The sequence below is a fragment of the Mucor mucedo genome (assembly GCF_025094135.1).
Source record: "Mucor mucedo strain NRRL 3635 chromosome Unknown EV154scaffold_21, whole genome shotgun sequence".
Taxonomy (NCBI): Eukaryota; Fungi; Mucoromycota; class Mucoromycetes; order Mucorales; family Mucoraceae; genus Mucor; species Mucor mucedo.
This window is the reverse complement of record NW_026252305.1, coordinates 295,480-314,600: the sequence shown is the minus strand read 5'-3', so window position 1 is coordinate 314,600 and position 19,121 is coordinate 295,480. Positions and strand designations below refer to the sequence as shown.

The 19,121-nt window shown below is 39.3% G+C and overlaps 1 protein-coding gene across 1 annotated transcript; it reads left to right on the top strand.

The window, feature by feature from the left end:
- Nucleotides 1–13,360, top strand: EV154DRAFT_125918 (uncharacterized protein). Its single transcript, XM_051593981.1, has 11 exons — nt 1–283; nt 350–691; nt 745–1,479; nt 1,591–1,830; nt 1,888–2,142; nt 2,203–2,715; nt 2,772–3,092; nt 3,156–5,657; nt 5,719–12,707; nt 12,763–13,004; nt 13,099–13,360. Exons 1-11 carry the CDS (start codon nt 82–84, stop codon nt 13,121–13,123), a joined length of 12,366 nt encoding a protein of 4,121 aa, XP_051460336.1. The 5' UTR covers nt 1–81; the 3' UTR covers nt 13,124–13,360.
- Nucleotides 13,361–19,121: the final 5,761 nt, after the last annotated feature.

The following is a 19,121-nucleotide window of genomic DNA, read 5'->3' as shown; positions in this document are numbered from 1 at the left end:
TTCATTCTATTTGTAAAATCCTAAAAAAAAATATCATTGTAAACTTTACCTCCCCCACCCTTTTTTTTTACCACTTTAAAAATGACATCTTTCCCAAAGGGTTGGTTTTTCATTAAAAATCTGAATAACGGATATGTATTATCCACTGAAAAGTTCACTGCTGGTGAACCCGTCGTTATTGCTTCGGTTCGAGTCAAAGATTTCGATACTCAACTTTGGCAACACGGCGAAGATGGCCGTCTTCATAATAAGAAGACTGGATTTGTTCTCGATCTTACCAGAGGTGAGTCTCATCCCTTTACTTCTCTTCTTAGTCTTAAACAGCCATCATTAACCAATTTTTTTTAAGGTCTTGCTAAGATTGGCTCTGAAATCGTCCAACAAAACGATTCTGATTCTTCAGAAAGTCAAACTTTTGGCATGTCCGCCGACGGCCATATTTATCTTGTAAAAGACCCTACTTTAGTCCTTGGTATCAAGGAATCATTTTTCACCCGTCGTGAAGGTCAACACGTTCATCTTCAAGCTCTTGACAGAAATATTAAAGAGCGTAAGGATCAACGCTGGGACTTTATCTTGCCTTCCACAAAACGTTCTAGCACAATTACTAGCCCCATTGACAGTTTGAAGCGCACAATCAGCGGTGCATCTCTCGGTAGTTTCAGCTCCAGCTCTGTTTCTACTCATGTTGGTAAGCTCATTTTCTACTAATTTAATTACATGTTTACTAACTTTAAATCATAGATGAAGATGGCTGTCTTGATGAGTCCGCTCACAACCAATTGAACTCGTTCCCCGATTCTGCATTCTTTATCAAGTCTGAGTCAACTGGTTATTACATTGGCATTGAAGCTAGTTCCATTAATAGTCCAGGCGGTAGACTTTCTCTTGAACCCCTTCGTAAAAGTAATTACGAAAGTCAACTTTGGCATTACGATGTCATCAGTGGTCGTTTGATCAATACCAATTCTGGTTTCTCTCTTAGCGCTGAAGAGCTTTCTGATGATTCTCATGTTTGCCAATCATCTAGCTCCACCGAAAAGGACATGGCCTACCAATCTTGGACTTTGACTGAGACTGGTTCAATTAAACTCAGGTCCGAGAGCAACTTTGTACTTGGTTTCAAGAAAGACAGTTGGTTTGGTTTAAACCGCGAAGGAGCTACTGTCTTGTTGCAAAAACAAACCGACAATAAAACACACTCTCACCAAAAGTTTGTTATTGTATTGCCTATTTTCAAAAAAATGACAACTGAAATTGTCACTGTATCTGAAAAGATTGGTGTCTTCCCTGAAGGTTACTTCTTTATTAAGAATCAAAAGCATGGTCTAGTCATTACTGTTGTTGATACCGATAAACTTGCAGCTCAGGTTATTGCCACCCAATTAGACACCGAAAACTACAATCGACAAATGTGGAAGCACAGCGATGGGTACCTTTTTAACAAGGCTTCTGATTTGGTTTTGGATGTTCGCGGAGGTAATGTATTTTATATATATAACCTTAAAACGAGCTGCACGCTTTGTTATTTTTTTTGACGTTGCATATTGAATCACAAATATTTATACGCCATTTTATTTCCTTTCTTAGGTTGCATTGTCTCCGGATCTGAACTCTGCCAATACAAGCAAAAAAAGGAAGGTGCCGAAAACCAACAATGGGGTCTTTCCGTTGAAGGTTACATTCATTCTAAAAATCATAAGGATGTAGTCTTAGCCCTTTCTGGTACAAGAAAGACTTCTTTATCTGTCTATTTAGCCAACAAAAAAACTCCTGACCATGAAGAGCAAAGATGGAATTTCGTTCTCCCCGTCTTTAAGCAAAAGACGAGTAAGTGTTTTATCCCATATTCAGTGTATGCTGAAGTTCTAATTTTTTTTTAAATAGCTACGGTTACTGAGACTACTGTACAAAAGTCTGTTTGCTATCATCATTATGCTCAATATCCAAGTGGTTGGTTTTTCATTCGTTCTTTTGCTGGTGGATCATCTACTGAAGCACCTTTGGTCCTCACTGCCGATAGTACTACTCATAACGTCTCTCTCACCAAAATCAGTACTGAACATTGGCGTAATCAACTTTGGATGTATTGGAATGGCGTTTTAATTAATTTTGCAACTCAACTTGCCATGGATGTTGACAGTAAGTTCTGCATCATGTTGTATAACGTAACACATTTTTTAACCTTTTTTTTTTTAATAGAAGTTGATGCTGGGGCTTCTATATGTCAAGAATTACGTCAAGCTAAATCCATCAGTCAAAGATGGGCTCTTACCATTGACGGTTTCCTTGTACATGGATCCAATCCATCCCTTACACTTATTCCCGAAGCGTCTGATAACGGACAATTTAAACTTGTTCTTGCTGATCACGCTACTGCACAAAAGGAATCACGTTGGGGTTTGTTGTCTCCTGAAATCAAGGTTGAAAACGGTGTTCAAATCATCTCTCGTTGGAATATCACTCTCTTGACCGAATGGAAGAAATTTAATGAACAAGCTGTTCAAAAGGTTGTCCATCGTATTGCTGACTGGCCGGAGTCAACTTTCTTTATTAGCGCTCAAGATGGTTTAGCTTTAGCTCCTGAGAAATCAGAGGCTTATTCCTTCCTTGTAGTTAAGAAACTTGAATTTGGTCAAAGTGAACATTTTAAATGGGCTTACCGTGATGGGTTTGTTGTGCATGTTGCCACTGGTCTAGTATTGCATGCGTCAGGTAAATAACGATGTGAAATGTTTTAAAGATATGTAAATTAACATGACGCAAATTAGATGACCTTGTAAGTGGTAGCTCTCTTCAAATCAGAGAACAGCTTCTTTTGGATTCCAACACAATCGACCAACGTCAGAAGTGGGTTATCAAGACTGATGGATCTATCGTGTCTGAACTCAAAAATACCCTTGGCTTTGCTCTTCTTCTTCAAGGTAACAAGTATCTTGTCCAACTCGCTTATGCCAGCAAGACAAGTGAACATTATGGATGGGGTTTCGTTCGTGGTCATTATGAAAGCCGCTACAGTGATGTATATAAGAAGGAAGTTTCCGTTGTTACTCGTACTGAACGTATTCTTTTAACTGTTCAAACTCAACGAAGTAAGAATTATTATTTTGATGTAGTCTAACAATTTTTATTAACGAAAACAACCTTTTTTTTAGCTTCTGCTTCTGCCAACACGAAACTGGTTACTCGCTCCTATGGTGTTTTCCCTGAAAACTGGTTTTACATTCGCTCAAAGGCCGATAGTGACCTTGTACTTACAGCTCCCAGTCGTAAGGAAGGTGCTAAATTGACTCTTTCTAAGACTGATTTTAAGATATTCCGCCGTCAGTTATGGCATGTTCAAGATGATGGTTGTCTTGTTAATCTTGAATCTGACTACGTCATTGATGTCGCCGGTGGTGCCTTTAATGTCGGTAGTGATATTATTCAATGGCATGAGAAATATTTGCGAAAGTATCGTAAAAACCAAACTTGGAGTCTCTCTGTTGATGGTCATATTCACCCCAAAGCTCGTCCTGGACTTGTTCTTGGTGTTAAAGGCAACGAGGCTGTGGACGGCGCTGAAATCCAATTGCATACTCGTGGTTCTCTTGATCTTGCGTATCAATTATGGACATTTGCTTCTCCTGTCTTTGGAAGAACTGTATCTGGCGTTGCTGGTGTTTCTGCTAATGCTGGCGTATTGGAGCACAACGAATCTGATGTATACATCGATAGTGTCACAGAAGCTGCCTTTGAAACCACCACCACTGAACGTTATGAACGCAGAAACAAGCTTACTGTTGTTCGTAGATGGGGTCTTTTCCCTGAAGGTGGATTTTTCATTCGTTCCAGCTATGGTGACGAGCATCTCGCATTAACGGTTGAAAAGAAGCCCAGAATTGCCGAAAATGGTCGTACTGAGTTTGAGGTTACGCTTAGACCTATCAACTTTAAGGAATACCAATGGCATTTCTGGTTCTATAAAGAAGGTCATCTTATCAATGCTCAAACTGGTCTTGCATTAAGTGCTAGTGCAGTTAAAGGTCTTCTTGTAGAAGACGGCCTTAGAACACCATTATTTGTTCGTGATATGTCTATGTCTGAATCCCAATTCTGGTCTCTCAGCATTGATGGTGAAATTTACTTGCGTTCTGATGAACATCTTGTTGTAGGTGTTTCCAACTCAAGACGTACTAACGTTTCTGGTGCTCAAGTTGGTATTCGTGAGTTACGTGTTCGTACTTACATGAATGAAAACAATCAACAAGAGACATCTCTCAAGTCTGAACCATGGTTACGATGGGTATTCTCGAAGCCTGTTTATGGTAAAAAGACTACCACAACTACCACTACCACTACAACTTCTTCGCAAGAAACATCTGCTGCAGGTGGACTTGTTGCCTCCGGTGAGGTTGTTGAAGGATGTACTGATGAGGTTCTTAATGTTCAACACAAAGAAGAATCTGCTGATGACTATTCCATTGAAGACGAGGAAGATACCGATGATGAATCTGACGATGATGAAGACGATTCAAATAAGAAATCATCATCCAATGTTAATCTTGGCCTTCTTGGTAATCTCGGTATTGCAACTGCTGGTGCTGGAATTATGGCCGGTGCTGCTGGTATGCTTTCTAATGTAATTACATCTGTACCTGAGTCTATTTCTACTGCTGTTATTGGCAAGCCTCAAACGCAGGAAAACACTACCACCACTCAAGGTCAGATTGTCAAAAAGACTTCTTACAAATCACTCAGATATGACCGTAAAGAGTCTTATCACGCCAGCATTGATTATGTTCCTACCGGTTTTGAAAAGGTAGTCCGTTATAAGACTCATCAGCGATTCAATTTCCCTGCTGCAGGTTATTTCATGATCAAAAGTTATCTTCATGGATTTGTACTTGATGTTGCTGATGGTGAAACCAAAGATGGTGCTTTTGTTGTTCTTGCTCCAATCAAGACTACTGACTTTGCCAGTCAACTTTGGTCATACCAGGATGGCCGTGTTGTTAATCTTAAGGGTCATAATCTTGTATTAGACGCTACTTTATCGGATACCGTCAAAGCTGGAGAGAGACTTGTTATCTCAACCAAGACTGGTACTGCAACCTCATCCGATCAACACTTTGAATTCGGTGTTGAAGGTGGCCTTATTCAATTAAAATCTAATGGTAACTTGGTTCTTTCAGTCAAGGAGCTCAACCGTGTTACTGATAAGAATGCTCGTATTGATGTATACCTTCAAGAAGAGAAATCTCATCTCAAGAGTAACTTTGGTCGACCTGAACAGCGTTGGGAAATTAAGATTCCTGCCTTGATTCCAATGGAACAAAGTAACAGCACTACCTCTGAGACGAAGTACACCATCATCGAGGGCGGTAAAATTAGTGCTATTTCAAGTTCTGTTTCTGCTATCATTGCATTTGAATGGGTAAAGGAGACTTTCCATCATAAGATTTCGGCTGATAACCAATGGCCTGATTCTCAAAATTGGTTCTTCATTCGTATCGATGTCGAGAATTCGTTCTTGTCATCGGGAGTTACTGACACATCTGAAATTAAGTTTGTCTCTCTTGGTAAAAATGAAGATCACAAGCAATTTTTATGGGCCTACGTCGATGGTTATTTAGTTAACTACAAGTATATGTTACGTCTTGTTTACGACAAAGAATGTAAGTTGAAGCTTAAAGCATTTTTTGTAAAACATACTAATTCTTTTTCTCATTTATTTAGCCAACAAATTGCAGCTTTCAAATAAGACTGATACTTTGGATCAATTCTTTTCTGTTTCGAGTAATGGTCAGTTATCTGTCAAAATCAGCTCCGATACGACATATTTCCGTTTCGTTTCCACTCAAACCGAAACCAAGTCCGAAAGTTTTACTTATCAACTGGTATCGTCTTCTGAAGTTGATTCAACTGAATCTGATCATTCTCTTCAACTTCATGTCCCTATCTTTAATGATGCTGAGGTTGAAAAGGATTCCAAAATTGCTCTCTCATCTGCAATCTCTTGGATCCAATCTTCTCAGAAGTCTTCCTCGACATCAACTACTACTACTGTCCAAATTTCTCAACGATATGGACTTTTCCCTCAAGCTACTTGGTTCTTCGTGAAAGCTAATATCAAAGGTAACGATAGTCTTGTTCTTGCTGTTAAGGATGATTCACGCAAGTCTGGTGCCACTCTTGTCGTCAAGAAGTTGAGTTTCAAGGATTTCAAGAGCCAACTTTGGACATTCCGTGCTGGTTTATTGATCAACTACGGAAGCAAGTTTGTCATTGATGTTAGCAATGAGATCAATGGGTTGTCTAAGATTATCCAAGCTCCTGAAGCATGTGTCAGTTCCCAAAAATGGTCTCTTACAGCTAATGGCCGCATTCAACTCGAAAGTTATTCGCAATACACTTTTGGTTACAATAGAACTGATAGCTTAGTCGAAAATACTGAAGTAGTTCTTGTTGAAAATAAGGAGTCGTATGAAGAGTCTTCGGCTATTCAAGCTTTCACTTGGAAATTCTCTGTACCCGTCTTTGGTACTAAGACCGAGACTTCAACAACCACTACCACTACAACAACGACTACTATCTCCTCAATCGAGAGAATTTCTTCTTGTATTGAAAAGGGTGCCCTCATTGAAAGCGTCGAAGAAGCTGAAATTAAGGTCGAAGATACTTTTGTAAAGAAAAACAGTGCTGCTACCAACTCATCGTCTGTGTCAACTGCTGTTATTCAAAAGGAAAAGCACCATGGTTTCCAAGATATTCTTACCAGTGTTGGAATCGCTGTTACTGCTGGTGCCATCGCTGTTGGTGCTATTGAAGGAGCATCAAAGATTACTGATAAAATCTCTGAGATTAACAATGACAACAAAAAGACTGCCGAAGAAAAGAAGCAATCATCATCTTCAACCGTTGTTAAAACTCAAGATCAGATCAAATCAGATTCTGCTAAGGTTTCGACTCCTGTTAAAGGTAACCCTACCTCTGCTGTAACTGATGTTGACAAAACTTCTGAAGTCGTGATTGTTCGTCGTTCTCAACGTACATCTATTCAAATAATTGAGGAATCTCGTGTCATCATTCGTGCATGGAAGATTGTTTTCAGTCAACGAATTCATCATTGCAAATCAAAAGCTGAATTGGTTCAAACAATCGAAGAGTCTCGCGAGGAACTTTTCAGACGCTTAGACGAGCATTTACGTGTACATGCGTCTGTCGAAAATCTGGTTGTAGGATCTGTACCTGAATGGCATGTATCTATTCATCAAGTCAAGGAGCTTTATAGAGCACGTATTTTTGACAAGTTCTTGGCTCGCTTAGCATATGAAGATATTTCTACTGTTTCCGAACTTGATTTTGATAATGCTTTATCCTCAGCCACTGAAGAGGTTGAGAATCATTATAAGCTTGTCATTGAAAACCAGACCAAGGTTTTATCTGAAACGTCCACTACTAAAGTTCAGGAGTCTCAATTTACCGAGGTTTCAATCCAGGAAAATGTTCTTGTTACCATTGATACGATTAAGGTCACTGTTCGTTACTGGTTGATTGGCTTGTATGAAACTATTTCTCTTGCCAGAAATAACGGAGTTTCTGAAGAGAAGATCAGTGTTATTGTTAATGATTCGCGTAAGGAGCTCACCAGTAAATTGACCAGTATTAAGGAATCAGCCTCAGCTCATCTGGAGAAGTCATCGTCAACTACTTTGACTTCCAAGAAAAATTCCATTGTTAATACCATTGACACGGCTATTACTCAGACTGAGAATGTTATTTCTAGCCAGGTCACCAACATGTGCACTAAAAAGGAGTACCTTGTCACTGAAGAGCACTGGTTGGATGTCACTCGTACCACTGAAGAGCGTCTTTCTGGAGAGCTTAAGGTTTATCAAACTGCTATTACTCAAGAAATTGCGGATGTTCAAAAAACCGAAATTTCCAAAGCTGATCAAGCCGAAATCTCTATTGTTCTTGATGAAAAGATGGTTACTGTTGCTCAACAAACTGTTACCAATAAGTTGGTTGAGACTAAGACCAAAATTTCTAGCTGGTATACTGAAGTTATTCAACAAATCAATTGGCTCTTGGAAGAGAGTAAGACAACAAGCTCATCCGAAGAGACAATTAAGCAGGACACTATTGCTATTGTTGATGCTGCTCAGATTGAAATTGCTACCCGTATCGAGGAGACCAAGTTAGTTGTACGTACTTACTATGCTCATTTGACCTACTTAAGTTGGGCTGAACGTCGTCGAATTGAATACTCTTTGGACAACGTCAAAGCTTCTGTAACTGCCAGTATCACTCAATTTAAGGAGTTGGTAGAGAAGTCTAATGTTACAAAAGAACAAATTGTTCGTTATTCCAACTACTCGTTTGGTGCTACTGCTTCCCGTATTGTTCTTACTGATATTCAAACTATTGTTCACAAGGTTGTAAATGTAAAGGAGACAACAACTGTTGTCAACACTATTGATCAGACTAAGACAGATAATACTAAAGTTACCGAGGTCAAGAAGACCACGGAAACAAAGCAAGAGGATAGTACCAAAAAGACTGAGAATATCAAAGTCGACGAAATCAAGAAGATTGAAAAAGTCAAGGTTCAAGATAAGACCAAGATTGTTGATACTATCCATACTGAAGTCGAGGAGACTAAAGTTGGAAAGGTTGATAATAAAGCTTCTGGATCTTCAAGTAAACAACACTCCGCTGTAGTTTCAGATAACAATCATACTGCTGGGTCTGTATCTACCGCTGTTATTGGTGCCGCTGCCGCCGCTATGGCTAGTGCTGCTATTTTCCATCATTTTGAAGGAAAGGACAATAAGGAGCAGGATCAAAAGAAACAAGATAATACTTCTGGTACCATTATCACTAACAAGCCGATTGCTGTTACTGAAAAGCCTGCTATTACCCATACTAATGTTGTAGTCGGTAAGGCTTCTGAAACTATTCACGTTGACGAGCAAAAAGTATCTTCTGATGTCAACACTACTAAGCAAGAAAAGTCTGAGACATTGGTTGTTGTCTATGAGCAAGTTCAAGTTATTGTTTCTGAATGGCTTACTACTTTGAACAAGCGTATTTATGAATGCGCACAAAAGAAGGGTGATAATGTCAAAGAAGAGATTGATACGATTATTTATGAGTCTCAACACCAACTTGTTACCGAAATTGAAAAAGCCAAGCGTAAGACCACCACTGTTATCGGCACTTCTCAAACATCTTTCCATGATACTCTTTCCTGGGTTAGACGCACTGTCTGGAAGCAGGTTGTTGAAGTTAAACGAATTGGTTATGAAATCGCATCTTCTACTGAAACAAGTACAAATCATTTTGAAGAACAGCTTGAAACCTTGAAGGAGACCACCTTGCAAAAAGTCAATGTTGAGATCGAAAAGACCAAAAAATCTGCATCTGTAATCCATATTGTTGGTCATGCCTCTGCTGCTGTGATTGCTGTTGGTAAGAAGTTTGAAGGAAAAGATTATTCCAAAACTACTTGTGGCCAATCTGTTGAGAAGTCCAAGGTATCTGTTGGTATTCTTATCGAAGAAACCCGCGTTACTGTTCAACATCTTTTCAGCAAACTCACCAACTCTATTACGGAGCGTCGTAAGGAAGGAGGTGATAATGTTCAAGCAGACATTGAAGTTTTGATCAAGGAATCACGTGAAGAAATCAATTCTTATATTGTACAAAGCAAGATTGACTTCGAAAAACGACTCACTACTCAACTCACTTCAACTGAAGTTTCTTCATCCGAGAAAGTTAACACTGAACTGACTAGCGAAACTATCAAGAAGGTTCAAACTACTTTGGAGCGAATTGAAGAGAGTTACCTGGCTCAGGTCACTCGTGTAGAAGAAGTTACTACATCAACATCCACTATTTCAGAAGTTGAGTACACTGAAAAAATGACTGTTATCACTTATGAGACTCGCAAGAAAATTGACGAGACTTTGTCTGTTTCAGAGACTGTCATTGGTCATCATATTGAAGTTATTGCTGAATCTACACAGGCACAAGAGACTTCTACCACTGTTTCCAAGACCGAAGAGAAGTCATCTGATGCAAATACGCAGGTGTCTTTAGGTGTTGAGTATGGTCTTCTTGTTGTTTCCGAGACTATCAAGAGTGTTTCCAACCAAATTTCCACTCTTGTCGAACGTGTAAACCAACGTGTTACCATTGGGTCTGAAACCCTTCATCAAGATGTTACTGATTTTATCGAAAGCTCTGATAAGGAACTCGAACTTATTTTTGAGGAAGCCAAGACAAAGATTTCTTATGAATTGTCTATGGTCGCTTCTCATGAAAAGGTGGAAGAAAAGCATTTCCTCATTACTCTTGAAGCTCTCCGTAAAACAGCAAAACAACGTATCTCTCAGATAGAAACTGTTGTTACTAGTGAAAAGGAAGAATCCAAGACTGTTTCAAAGAAGCTTCTCCAAATCGCTGAGGAATCTCGCTATGAAATAGCTGCTCATTATGGATTTATCAAGAGAATTGTGACCGTGAATGCCAATAAGGTTTCTCAAGTTATTCATAATGGTACTGTTTCTCACGAAGGCACTGGTACTCAAGTTGTTGTCTCGCATGAAGAAGATAAACTCAAGAAAGAGCAGCAAGAAAAGGAAGATCATCAATCTAAGATTGATCTTGCCAAAAAAGTTCTTGCTGGCTCTGCTGCCGTAGCCGCCGGTACCGCCATTGCTGTCGAAATTGCGAAGAAGATTTCTGAACATAAAGAGAAAACTGATAAGGTTGAGCAAATCCAAAAGCAAACAACCGTCGTAATTGAAAATGTTCAAATCCAATTTCAAAAATGGATTGCTACTCTCACTGAAACTGTTATTACTGAGTCTAAGAAGACCACTGTGTCCACTGAAGAAATTACTCTTACCGTTGAAAAATCCAAGGCTGACTTTATTGAAATAATCAAGAAGGCTAAGTCCAATGAGGTGATCACTGAAAAGCATCAGCATCAAATTCTTACCTGGATCGAAGAAACCGCCATGGCACAAGCTACCAGAATTCAGGAAATTGCTGTATCTTCATCAACTACTGCATTTGACGTAGAATCCAGACTTGAGGTTATTAAGGTCTCTACATCTCAAGAAATTGAGCTTGCTTTGGAAAAGTGTAAGCATTCTAAGTCTTATGCCACTGAATATGTTGGTGTAACTGTTGACGATCTCAAGAAGAAGGAGTCTGCATTATTGGATATCAGAAGTGAACTTGTTGTTGTTATTCAAGATGTCAAATCGTCTCTTGTTACATACTTCCACGAATTTACCAAGTCTGTTGTTGCGCGTGTGCAAAAGGGAGGTGATAACGTCGAAAAGGATGTTGCAATTTTAATTGCAAACACCCGCAAGGATTTATCTGTTTACATCGAGAATGTTAAGAACACTGCTACCAAGAGGTTAACTGCTTTGGAAACGAAGTCTTCTAACTCTGTTATTTCTATTGCTGCTCTTTCTGGTATTGCTACTGCCGAAATCATTAGTGTTCTCAAGTCCAGCGAAGAAACCATTATGCATAAGGTTAATCGTGTTCATTCTAGTGTTTGGTACATTGAAAGTAACCAAGATACCACTGAGATTATTGAGTCTATCAAAACTATTGAATCTGAAACCACTATTGAAATCACTGAAAAGATTGAAAGTTCCAAGTACGGATTTGTTACCGCTATCAATGAGCATCATAAGTCTGGAAATGTCAATACCCATGTCACAGAACACAAGGATACTCATTTGGAAGCTTCTTTAACTGTTCAAGAAATTAAAGTCACTATCCGTGAATGGCTTCGTGATTTGGCGGAAAAGGTCTCTGTCTGTTCTCAAAAAGGTGGATCGACGGAAGAAATCGAGGTTATTATCAAGAAAGAAAATGATATCATCTTTGAATATCTCGATTTGTCTGTTACTAAGATTACCGAATCTGTGAAGACTGAAGAGTATATTGAGTATTTGCATCATACTGTTGAAAAGGTCAAGACATCAATTTCCAAGACATCATCTGAAATCCAGGTTATTGGTGTTGAATCATCTTCCGAGTCCTCAACTTACGGTGGGTTTGATAAGATGACTTCAGTTATTACTCAGCATGAACATGAAATCAGTGAAACTCTCGTCATTTATGAAAATAAGATCAGTTCAACCACCAAGGGACATGAAACTGTTATTGCTGACAAGACTGCCACTTCTATTGTAAAGAAAGACGAGAAGAAGCCACAGGTTATCAAACAAGAAGTATATGCCGTTGTTACCGTTGAGTACATTCTGTCTACTGTTCATACATGGCTTGAAGAACTCATGGTAGATGTCTCTGAGGTTTCAAAGCGTGAACATAATATCACTGTTGTTACCAACGAGATTAACTCTGTTGTTGTTGATGCCCGCGAGTTCATTACTTCCGAATTTGAAATGATTAGTAAGAAGATCCGTAACACGAAGGGTGATGCTGCTGCTATACAAGAACTCATTAATATTCTTGAATGGACTCGAGGTATGGTTCTTCAAAGTTCATATCAAATCCAACAAATCGGTGTCAACTGTGGTGTTTCTTTCAGCTCTACTGGCGGTATTGAACAAATGAGACCCCTCGTTCATGCTACTGAGAGTCAGATCATTGTCGCCGTCGGTCGTTGTAACAAGAAAATCAAGATCGATGTTGAACGTAGCTCTGCTCATTCTGAAAAGCACAAAATTGTAAGTTATATCTAGTTAATATAAAAGCCAAATACTAATCTGATTAAAATCATAGAAAAAGGAGTGCAAGAAGGAAGAGCTCAAGAAGAAAACTGAATGTGCCAAAGTAGAGAAAAAGAAAACCCAGTTAGTTGTTAAGAAAGATAAGCACTCTAAGACATCTGGCTCTGATTCCAATTCAGAATCTGATGATTCTGAAGATGACTCCGGTTCTGATTCTGGCAGTGACACTAACTCTCAAAAAGGTGGTTACAAGAAGACTAAGAAAACAAAGACTGATTGTGAAAAGGTTAAGAAGTCTAAGGTTACGAAAGTAACAAAGAAGCCTAAGCAATCTGATTCTGAAAAAAGTGGCAGTGACTCGGATTCTGATCAAGATTGCGATAAGAAGTCTTCCTCTGTCAAAAAGAAGGTAGCCGCTGGTGTTATTTTAGGTGGTGCCATTTTGAAAAAAATTAAGCACAGCCAATCATCCAGCTCCTCCAGCTCAGCCTCCGAATCTGATTCAGACGATAGCAGCAAGAAAACCACAGTTATTGATAAGAAGAAGCTTACTACTGGTCAATCTACTCTTGATGTTACTATTATTGTTCGTGAATGGTTCGAAAAACTTACTTTTGATGTCTCCCAACGTTCAAAGAAGGGTGGTTCTAGTGCAAGTGCCGATATTGAGGTGATCGTCCAAAAGGCTGTTTCCACTATCACTGAAACTCTTAGAATAATTAGTGTCAATGCTCATAAGTCTGTTACTGATACTACCACTATTCAACAGTATCGTGCATCTATTGAATGGACCAAGAACCTGGTTATTCAAAGTAGTCATCAAATCAAGGCTATTGGTATCAACTCTGCTGCTTCTTCATCTTCCAAGACGGGCGGTATCGAACAAATGCGTCCTATTGCTATTGCTATTCAACAACAAGTGGATGTAGAAATTCGTCGTTATAAGTTGATCGTTGAAAATACTGAGGTCGTTCAGAAAAAGACTGAAACTGTTGTTAGCGTTATTGAGCATAAACAAAATAACGATAGTATCTGTGCAGGTCGTAAGGCTGCTGTTAACCGTAAAGAGTACTGTATCCAACTTGAACAGCACGTCTCTGAAATTTTGGCTGAATCCAAGGTTGTCATTATCTCTTGGTTTGCTCAACTTGTTCGCGATGTCTCTATCTGTGTCCATCAAGGTGGTAACGTCGATGAGAATGTTTCTGTTATCATTGAGAAGTCTAAATTGGAGCTTGAAAGTAGCATTAAACGTACCCAGTACAAGTTCAGTTCTTCGATTAATGTTTATGAGAAAGACAAGACCTTTGCTTTGATTCAAACACAAATTACGGAAAGTCTCAAGGTTGTTCAAACTACAATGACTACCAAGATGGTAGAAATTCAACAAATTGTCACCAAGCACCATTCGGAGTCTGAGGTTACTGTTGTAACGGAAAAGTTGTCTGCCGTGCTTGAAAGTTCTAAAGTTTTGGTTACTGATACTTTGGAGTCTAGCTGCAAGGAGTCTATTACTGTTATTCAACATGACGCTTCTCAAACTGACTCTACTGTTAGAATTATTGACACCGTCGAGTCGGTCAAGACTATTGTTATCCATTGGCATACCAAGCTTATTGAGGAGATTCATTCTATCAGTATCGATGAAACAATCAATAACAAGGAGGAGCGAATTGAATTATTGATCAAACAAGCCACGAACGAGATCGACCGGGCCACAACTGAGGCTAAGGCTAAGGTTTCCAAGGATTGCAACTCGGTCAAGAAAATTAGCAAGACCAAAGAACAAGAACTTATTAGCAGTATCGAGTATGTTCAAAAGACATTCACTTCTGATGTCAAGAAGATTAAAACGGTCAGTATTGAGGCTATCAAAACTTCCGACAGTAACATCAAGGAGACTGTTTCTACCGTTGTAAATTCTTCTCGTGAAAAGATCGATACTTATCTTACTCGTGTCACCGCTTCTGTCATCAGTGTTGCTACTGCTGCAATTGCTATCCATGCTGTCAAGAAACACAAAGATCAAGAAGACAAGAAGACTGAGGCTCATAACGAGTGGTCCATTGATGTTAAAGATAATGTGTCTGTCATGTCCAAGTGGTTTGAGCTCTTTACCAAGAGAATTTCTGACTCTGTTCATCAAGATAAGGACGATGTTGTTGAGAAGATCAATGCTGTAACCGACCAAGCCGAGCAAGAGATCACCCACATTATTACCACTGCTCGCACCGACTTTATCAAACGTCTGTCACACGAAAATTTGGATCAAGAGTCTTATAACTATGCTTGTAAACATTACGAAGAAAGCCTTGAAAGAGTTCGCATTACCATAATTACTCAAGTTTCCGAGGCCAAAAAGGTGGCTATTCATGCTCATACTACCGGCAATACTCAACTTTTGGAGTCAGAATTAACCAAAATTACTGTTATTTCAACTGAGACTATTAAGGTTGCTATGGGATCATCCGTTGTAATCAGTCACAAGGCCAAACCAACTACATCTACTTCAGCCACTAATGCCGAATCTGTATTGGAAATAGAAGTCAAAGATGATGATGCTATTGTATTAGGAGAAGAAGAAGTCGATTTTGAGCGTAAGCAACAATCTGTCATTACTCATGAAGTTCAAAAGATCCAAGACAAGAAGACACAAAAAGGTTAGTATTTTTTTTTTTTCGTTTTTTTTTCTTCTAACTGTTTAATTAATTTTTTTTATTACAGTCGAAGATAAGAAGACCGGTGTAAGTATTGAAAAGATGGCTGCAGGTGCTGCCTTGGCTATTGGTGCTGCTGCAGGTGCTGCCGTTGTTGTAAAGAAGAAGAATGACAAAGAAGAAGCATTGAAAAAGCAAGAAGTTGCTAAGAAACAACAAGCTGTTCTCATTACTCAACATAAGCTCAAGTACGATTCAGGTGTTTCCGTTGTTGACAGCGTCAAGATTTCTATTTCTGAATGGTTTACTTCACTTATTCAAAAGGTATCTAAAGCTTCCAAGTCAGGTGCATCGTCCAAGAAAATCACAGTTATTGTCGAAGAATCTCGTGCAGAGTTAACTCAAATCATTGAGCATGCTAAGGTTACTGGTTCTACTTACTGCTCTTCTGCTAGTGACGAGAAGCAATTTATTAGCAAGATCGAATGGGCTTCCTCTGTAGCTCATAACCAAGCTGTTCAGATTCAACAAATTGGCATCAACGCCTCGGCTGGGAAGACGGATTTAACTAGTCAAATGGAAGCTTTGTCCACTGCTTCTTATCACCAGATTGAAGTTACACTTGAACAACTCAAGACAAGTGTTACTTTCCATCAAAAAGTTAACAAGATTAATTCTAAGCCCAGTACTGAGGTAGACTCCAATAAGACTACTGTTGGCCCTGTTTGTGGAAAGATGGAGACTTCTGTTGACAAAACCAAGGTTGCTTATTCTGTCATTCAAGAGACTCGTGTTACGACTGTCGCACTTTTTGTTTCTTTATCTGAACGCATTGTAACCCGAATCAGACAAGGTGGCTCCAATTTACAAGAAGATGTTACTAGTATGATTGATAGCACTGAGCTTGAAGTCACCAAGATTTTCAATGAAGCAAAGTCTACCTCAGTAAAGGTTGATAAGAAGACCCGTCTTGAGATTGAAGAAGCTCTTACCGTTGTTCATCAAGCTGTAAAGGAGCAAATCACTGAAGTTAAGACTGTTACCGTTGAAGCCGTATCTACAACTACCACTGACTCTAAGGTTGCCATTGAGAAGGTTTTGGAAGTAAGCAATAAATCCAAGGATAGAATCGAGACCACTTTTACGTCTGTTTCAGAGACTATCACTGCAAGTCGTAAGTTATATTTAATTGAAATATTCAACTATAGTAATTAATCTTTTATTTACTTGTAGTCATTATTGTTACTCAAACTGCACAAAAGGCTACGGAAACTGTTCAAGGCTGGTTTAGTGACCTCACTTCCAAAATTAACAAGCTTCTCGAGGCAGATGATTGTACTGCTGAAGAAACGCAGGTTAAGATTGACACTGTTGTTGCCGAAGCCGAAGTTGAAATGAAGACACAGATTACAAAGTTGCAAGAAACTTCTACAACCCAAAAGACCTCCGGTACTACCACTCAGGTATCCACTGACCATCATCTCGATGTATTCTTTGGCAACGTCAAGTCGAGTGTTCAAACTCAATTAGAAGCTGTCAAAAACACTGTTCACGAAACTGCCAAGTCGGATAAGGAAACAATTATCTCCAAGCTTCAGAAGACTGAAAGTCAATTGAAGCATGATGTAAATACTCATTACGAAGCTGTCGAAAAGATTACTACCGTTGAGCATATTACTGGTACCGAGCAAAAGGTTGCGATTGAAGTTGAGAAGAACAGACATGATAACTACAAGACCACCATTGAAAAAGTTGCCGTTGGTACTGCTGCTGTAGCTGCTGCTGCCGCAATTGCTATTGATCATCATAAAAAAACCCAACAATCGGAGACAACTGTTGTTCAAGTTGTGAAGGAGTCTTCTATTCAAGAGGTTCAAGCAAGAATTGACACATGGTTCACCAACCTGGCTAATAAGGTTACCACTTGTACCAAAAAGGGTGGAAGCAATGTTAGTGTGGAAGTACAAAAGATTGTTGAAGAAGCCCAATCTGAACTTGATGTAACCATTGAATCCTACAAGTCTCAACATACTACTACGACAGTTACAGAGAAGCGTACTTTCATCAGTACTCTCGAATGGGTCAAGACCACAGCTTACACACAATCATCTCAGATAACTCAGATTGTGAGTCACAGCTCTTCTAGCGCCGTCGATTTGTCTACTCAAATTGAAAACCATGTTTCTGCCACCAAACAGCAAATTGATAGTGCTCTTGAGGTTCATCACAAGACTTCAACTACAGTCACCGAAGATACCAAGAAGACAAGTGATTCCTCCGAAAAGAAAAACAGCGTTAATGTTATCGAGGTTGTAACCGAAACTCGTGAGCAAACTCAAAAACGTTTGAGCCTGGAGACTAGTATTGTCGTTCAAGAAAGCAAGACTAGAGTTACTAATTGGCTTGTTCTCCTTTTGGAGAGCATAACTACAATTATTCATGGAAATTCCGAAACAATCAGGAAGGACATCTTTTCAAGACTTGAAGCTGCTGATAAAGAAATTGATGTCTTTATCCAAGAGACCAAGCAAAAGTTCCTCACGATTAGCAAGACTACAGCTACCAGTCATGTCAATGCCGAAACTCACGCTTTGGTTGTAAACTCTGTCAAGCAGACGCTCGATTGTATTGATAGTATGCGTGCTACACTTATTCTTCAAATATCTGTACTCCGTGAAGTTATTACTCGAATTGAAGTGGAAGATATTGATGTTATAACCGAACGTCTGGAAGCTGTTATCACACGTACTCAAGTTCGTGTTCATCATACATTGGAAACTGGTGTAAGCATGGCTATATCTACTGCTTTCGAAGGAAAGGTCGTTACCTGGACTGAAACATCTGCTATCCCTGCATCCTTCAAGAATGTTCGTGCTATCGCTTTTGATGTTCTTGGTACTGTTGCCAATTATCACAAGTCTCTATACAAGGTCTGGAAACAAATCATTACACCCAAGAGTGACGTCGTTCTCAGCGGTTTGGATTTCAACGTCTTTGTTGAAGAATGGTATGGTGCATTCACAAATGCCAAGAAAGAGCACTTCGTCAAGAAACAATGTGTCACTGATGACATTACTCTCCATGAATCTCTTGTTCATATTTTGAAACGTTACTATGTCCAAGAGTTATTGACTGAATCTGAAACTGAGCAACTTTGTCAAGCATGGAGATCTGTTGGCGTTCACGAAGATGCTTCCATTGGTATTCGTCGTCTCAAGAACCAAGCCTCTGTCAAATATGCTGCTGTTGCTATTTCTGATACTTTCTCAACTCGTTCCATGATCGAATTGGCCCAGAACAATGGTCTCTGCTTCCACGCTCAATTCTCTGCTGAGATGTTTGCCTCTGAAGCTAGTACTAAAACTGCTTCTCAATCCGTTCTCAAGGGTACCATCCAACTACTTGGTTTACAACATGCTGAAGAACTAGCAGTTGTATCTTCAAATGTTGAACTCGTATCTGCAGCTAAGCAGCAAGGATGTCATGCTATTTTGATTGAGCGCGAATCTTGTCATGAATGTGCAACTATTGAATGTGATGTCAGGGTCGATGGTCTTGATATCTTTGGTGAGAGTGTCCAGTCCTTCTTGGAGCATGAATCAATGGTAAAAGTATGGACTACAAAAGAAGCTCCTGCTGCTCCTCGTGTTTGGGTCCAGAAGTTGAAAGGATTCCTCAACTATTAAAATAACCTAAACCATTCATTTTTCTATCCATTTTATATTTTTTCTTATCCAAATTATCATTTTCCAAC

Bases quoted from the DNA above. Each gene is read 5' to 3' on its own strand.
- EV154DRAFT_125918 (XM_051593981.1), top strand. From the start codon at position 82: ATGACATCTTTCCCAAAGGGTTGGTTTTTCATTAAAAATCTGAATAAC. The intron at 692-744 runs GTAAGCTCATTT...TTTAAATCATAG, and splicing joins CTCTGTTTCTACTCATGTTG to ATGAAGATGGCTGTCTTGAT. The intron at 1,831-1,887 runs GTAAGTGTTTTA...TTTTTTAAATAG, and splicing joins CGTCTTTAAGCAAAAGACGA to CTACGGTTACTGAGACTACT.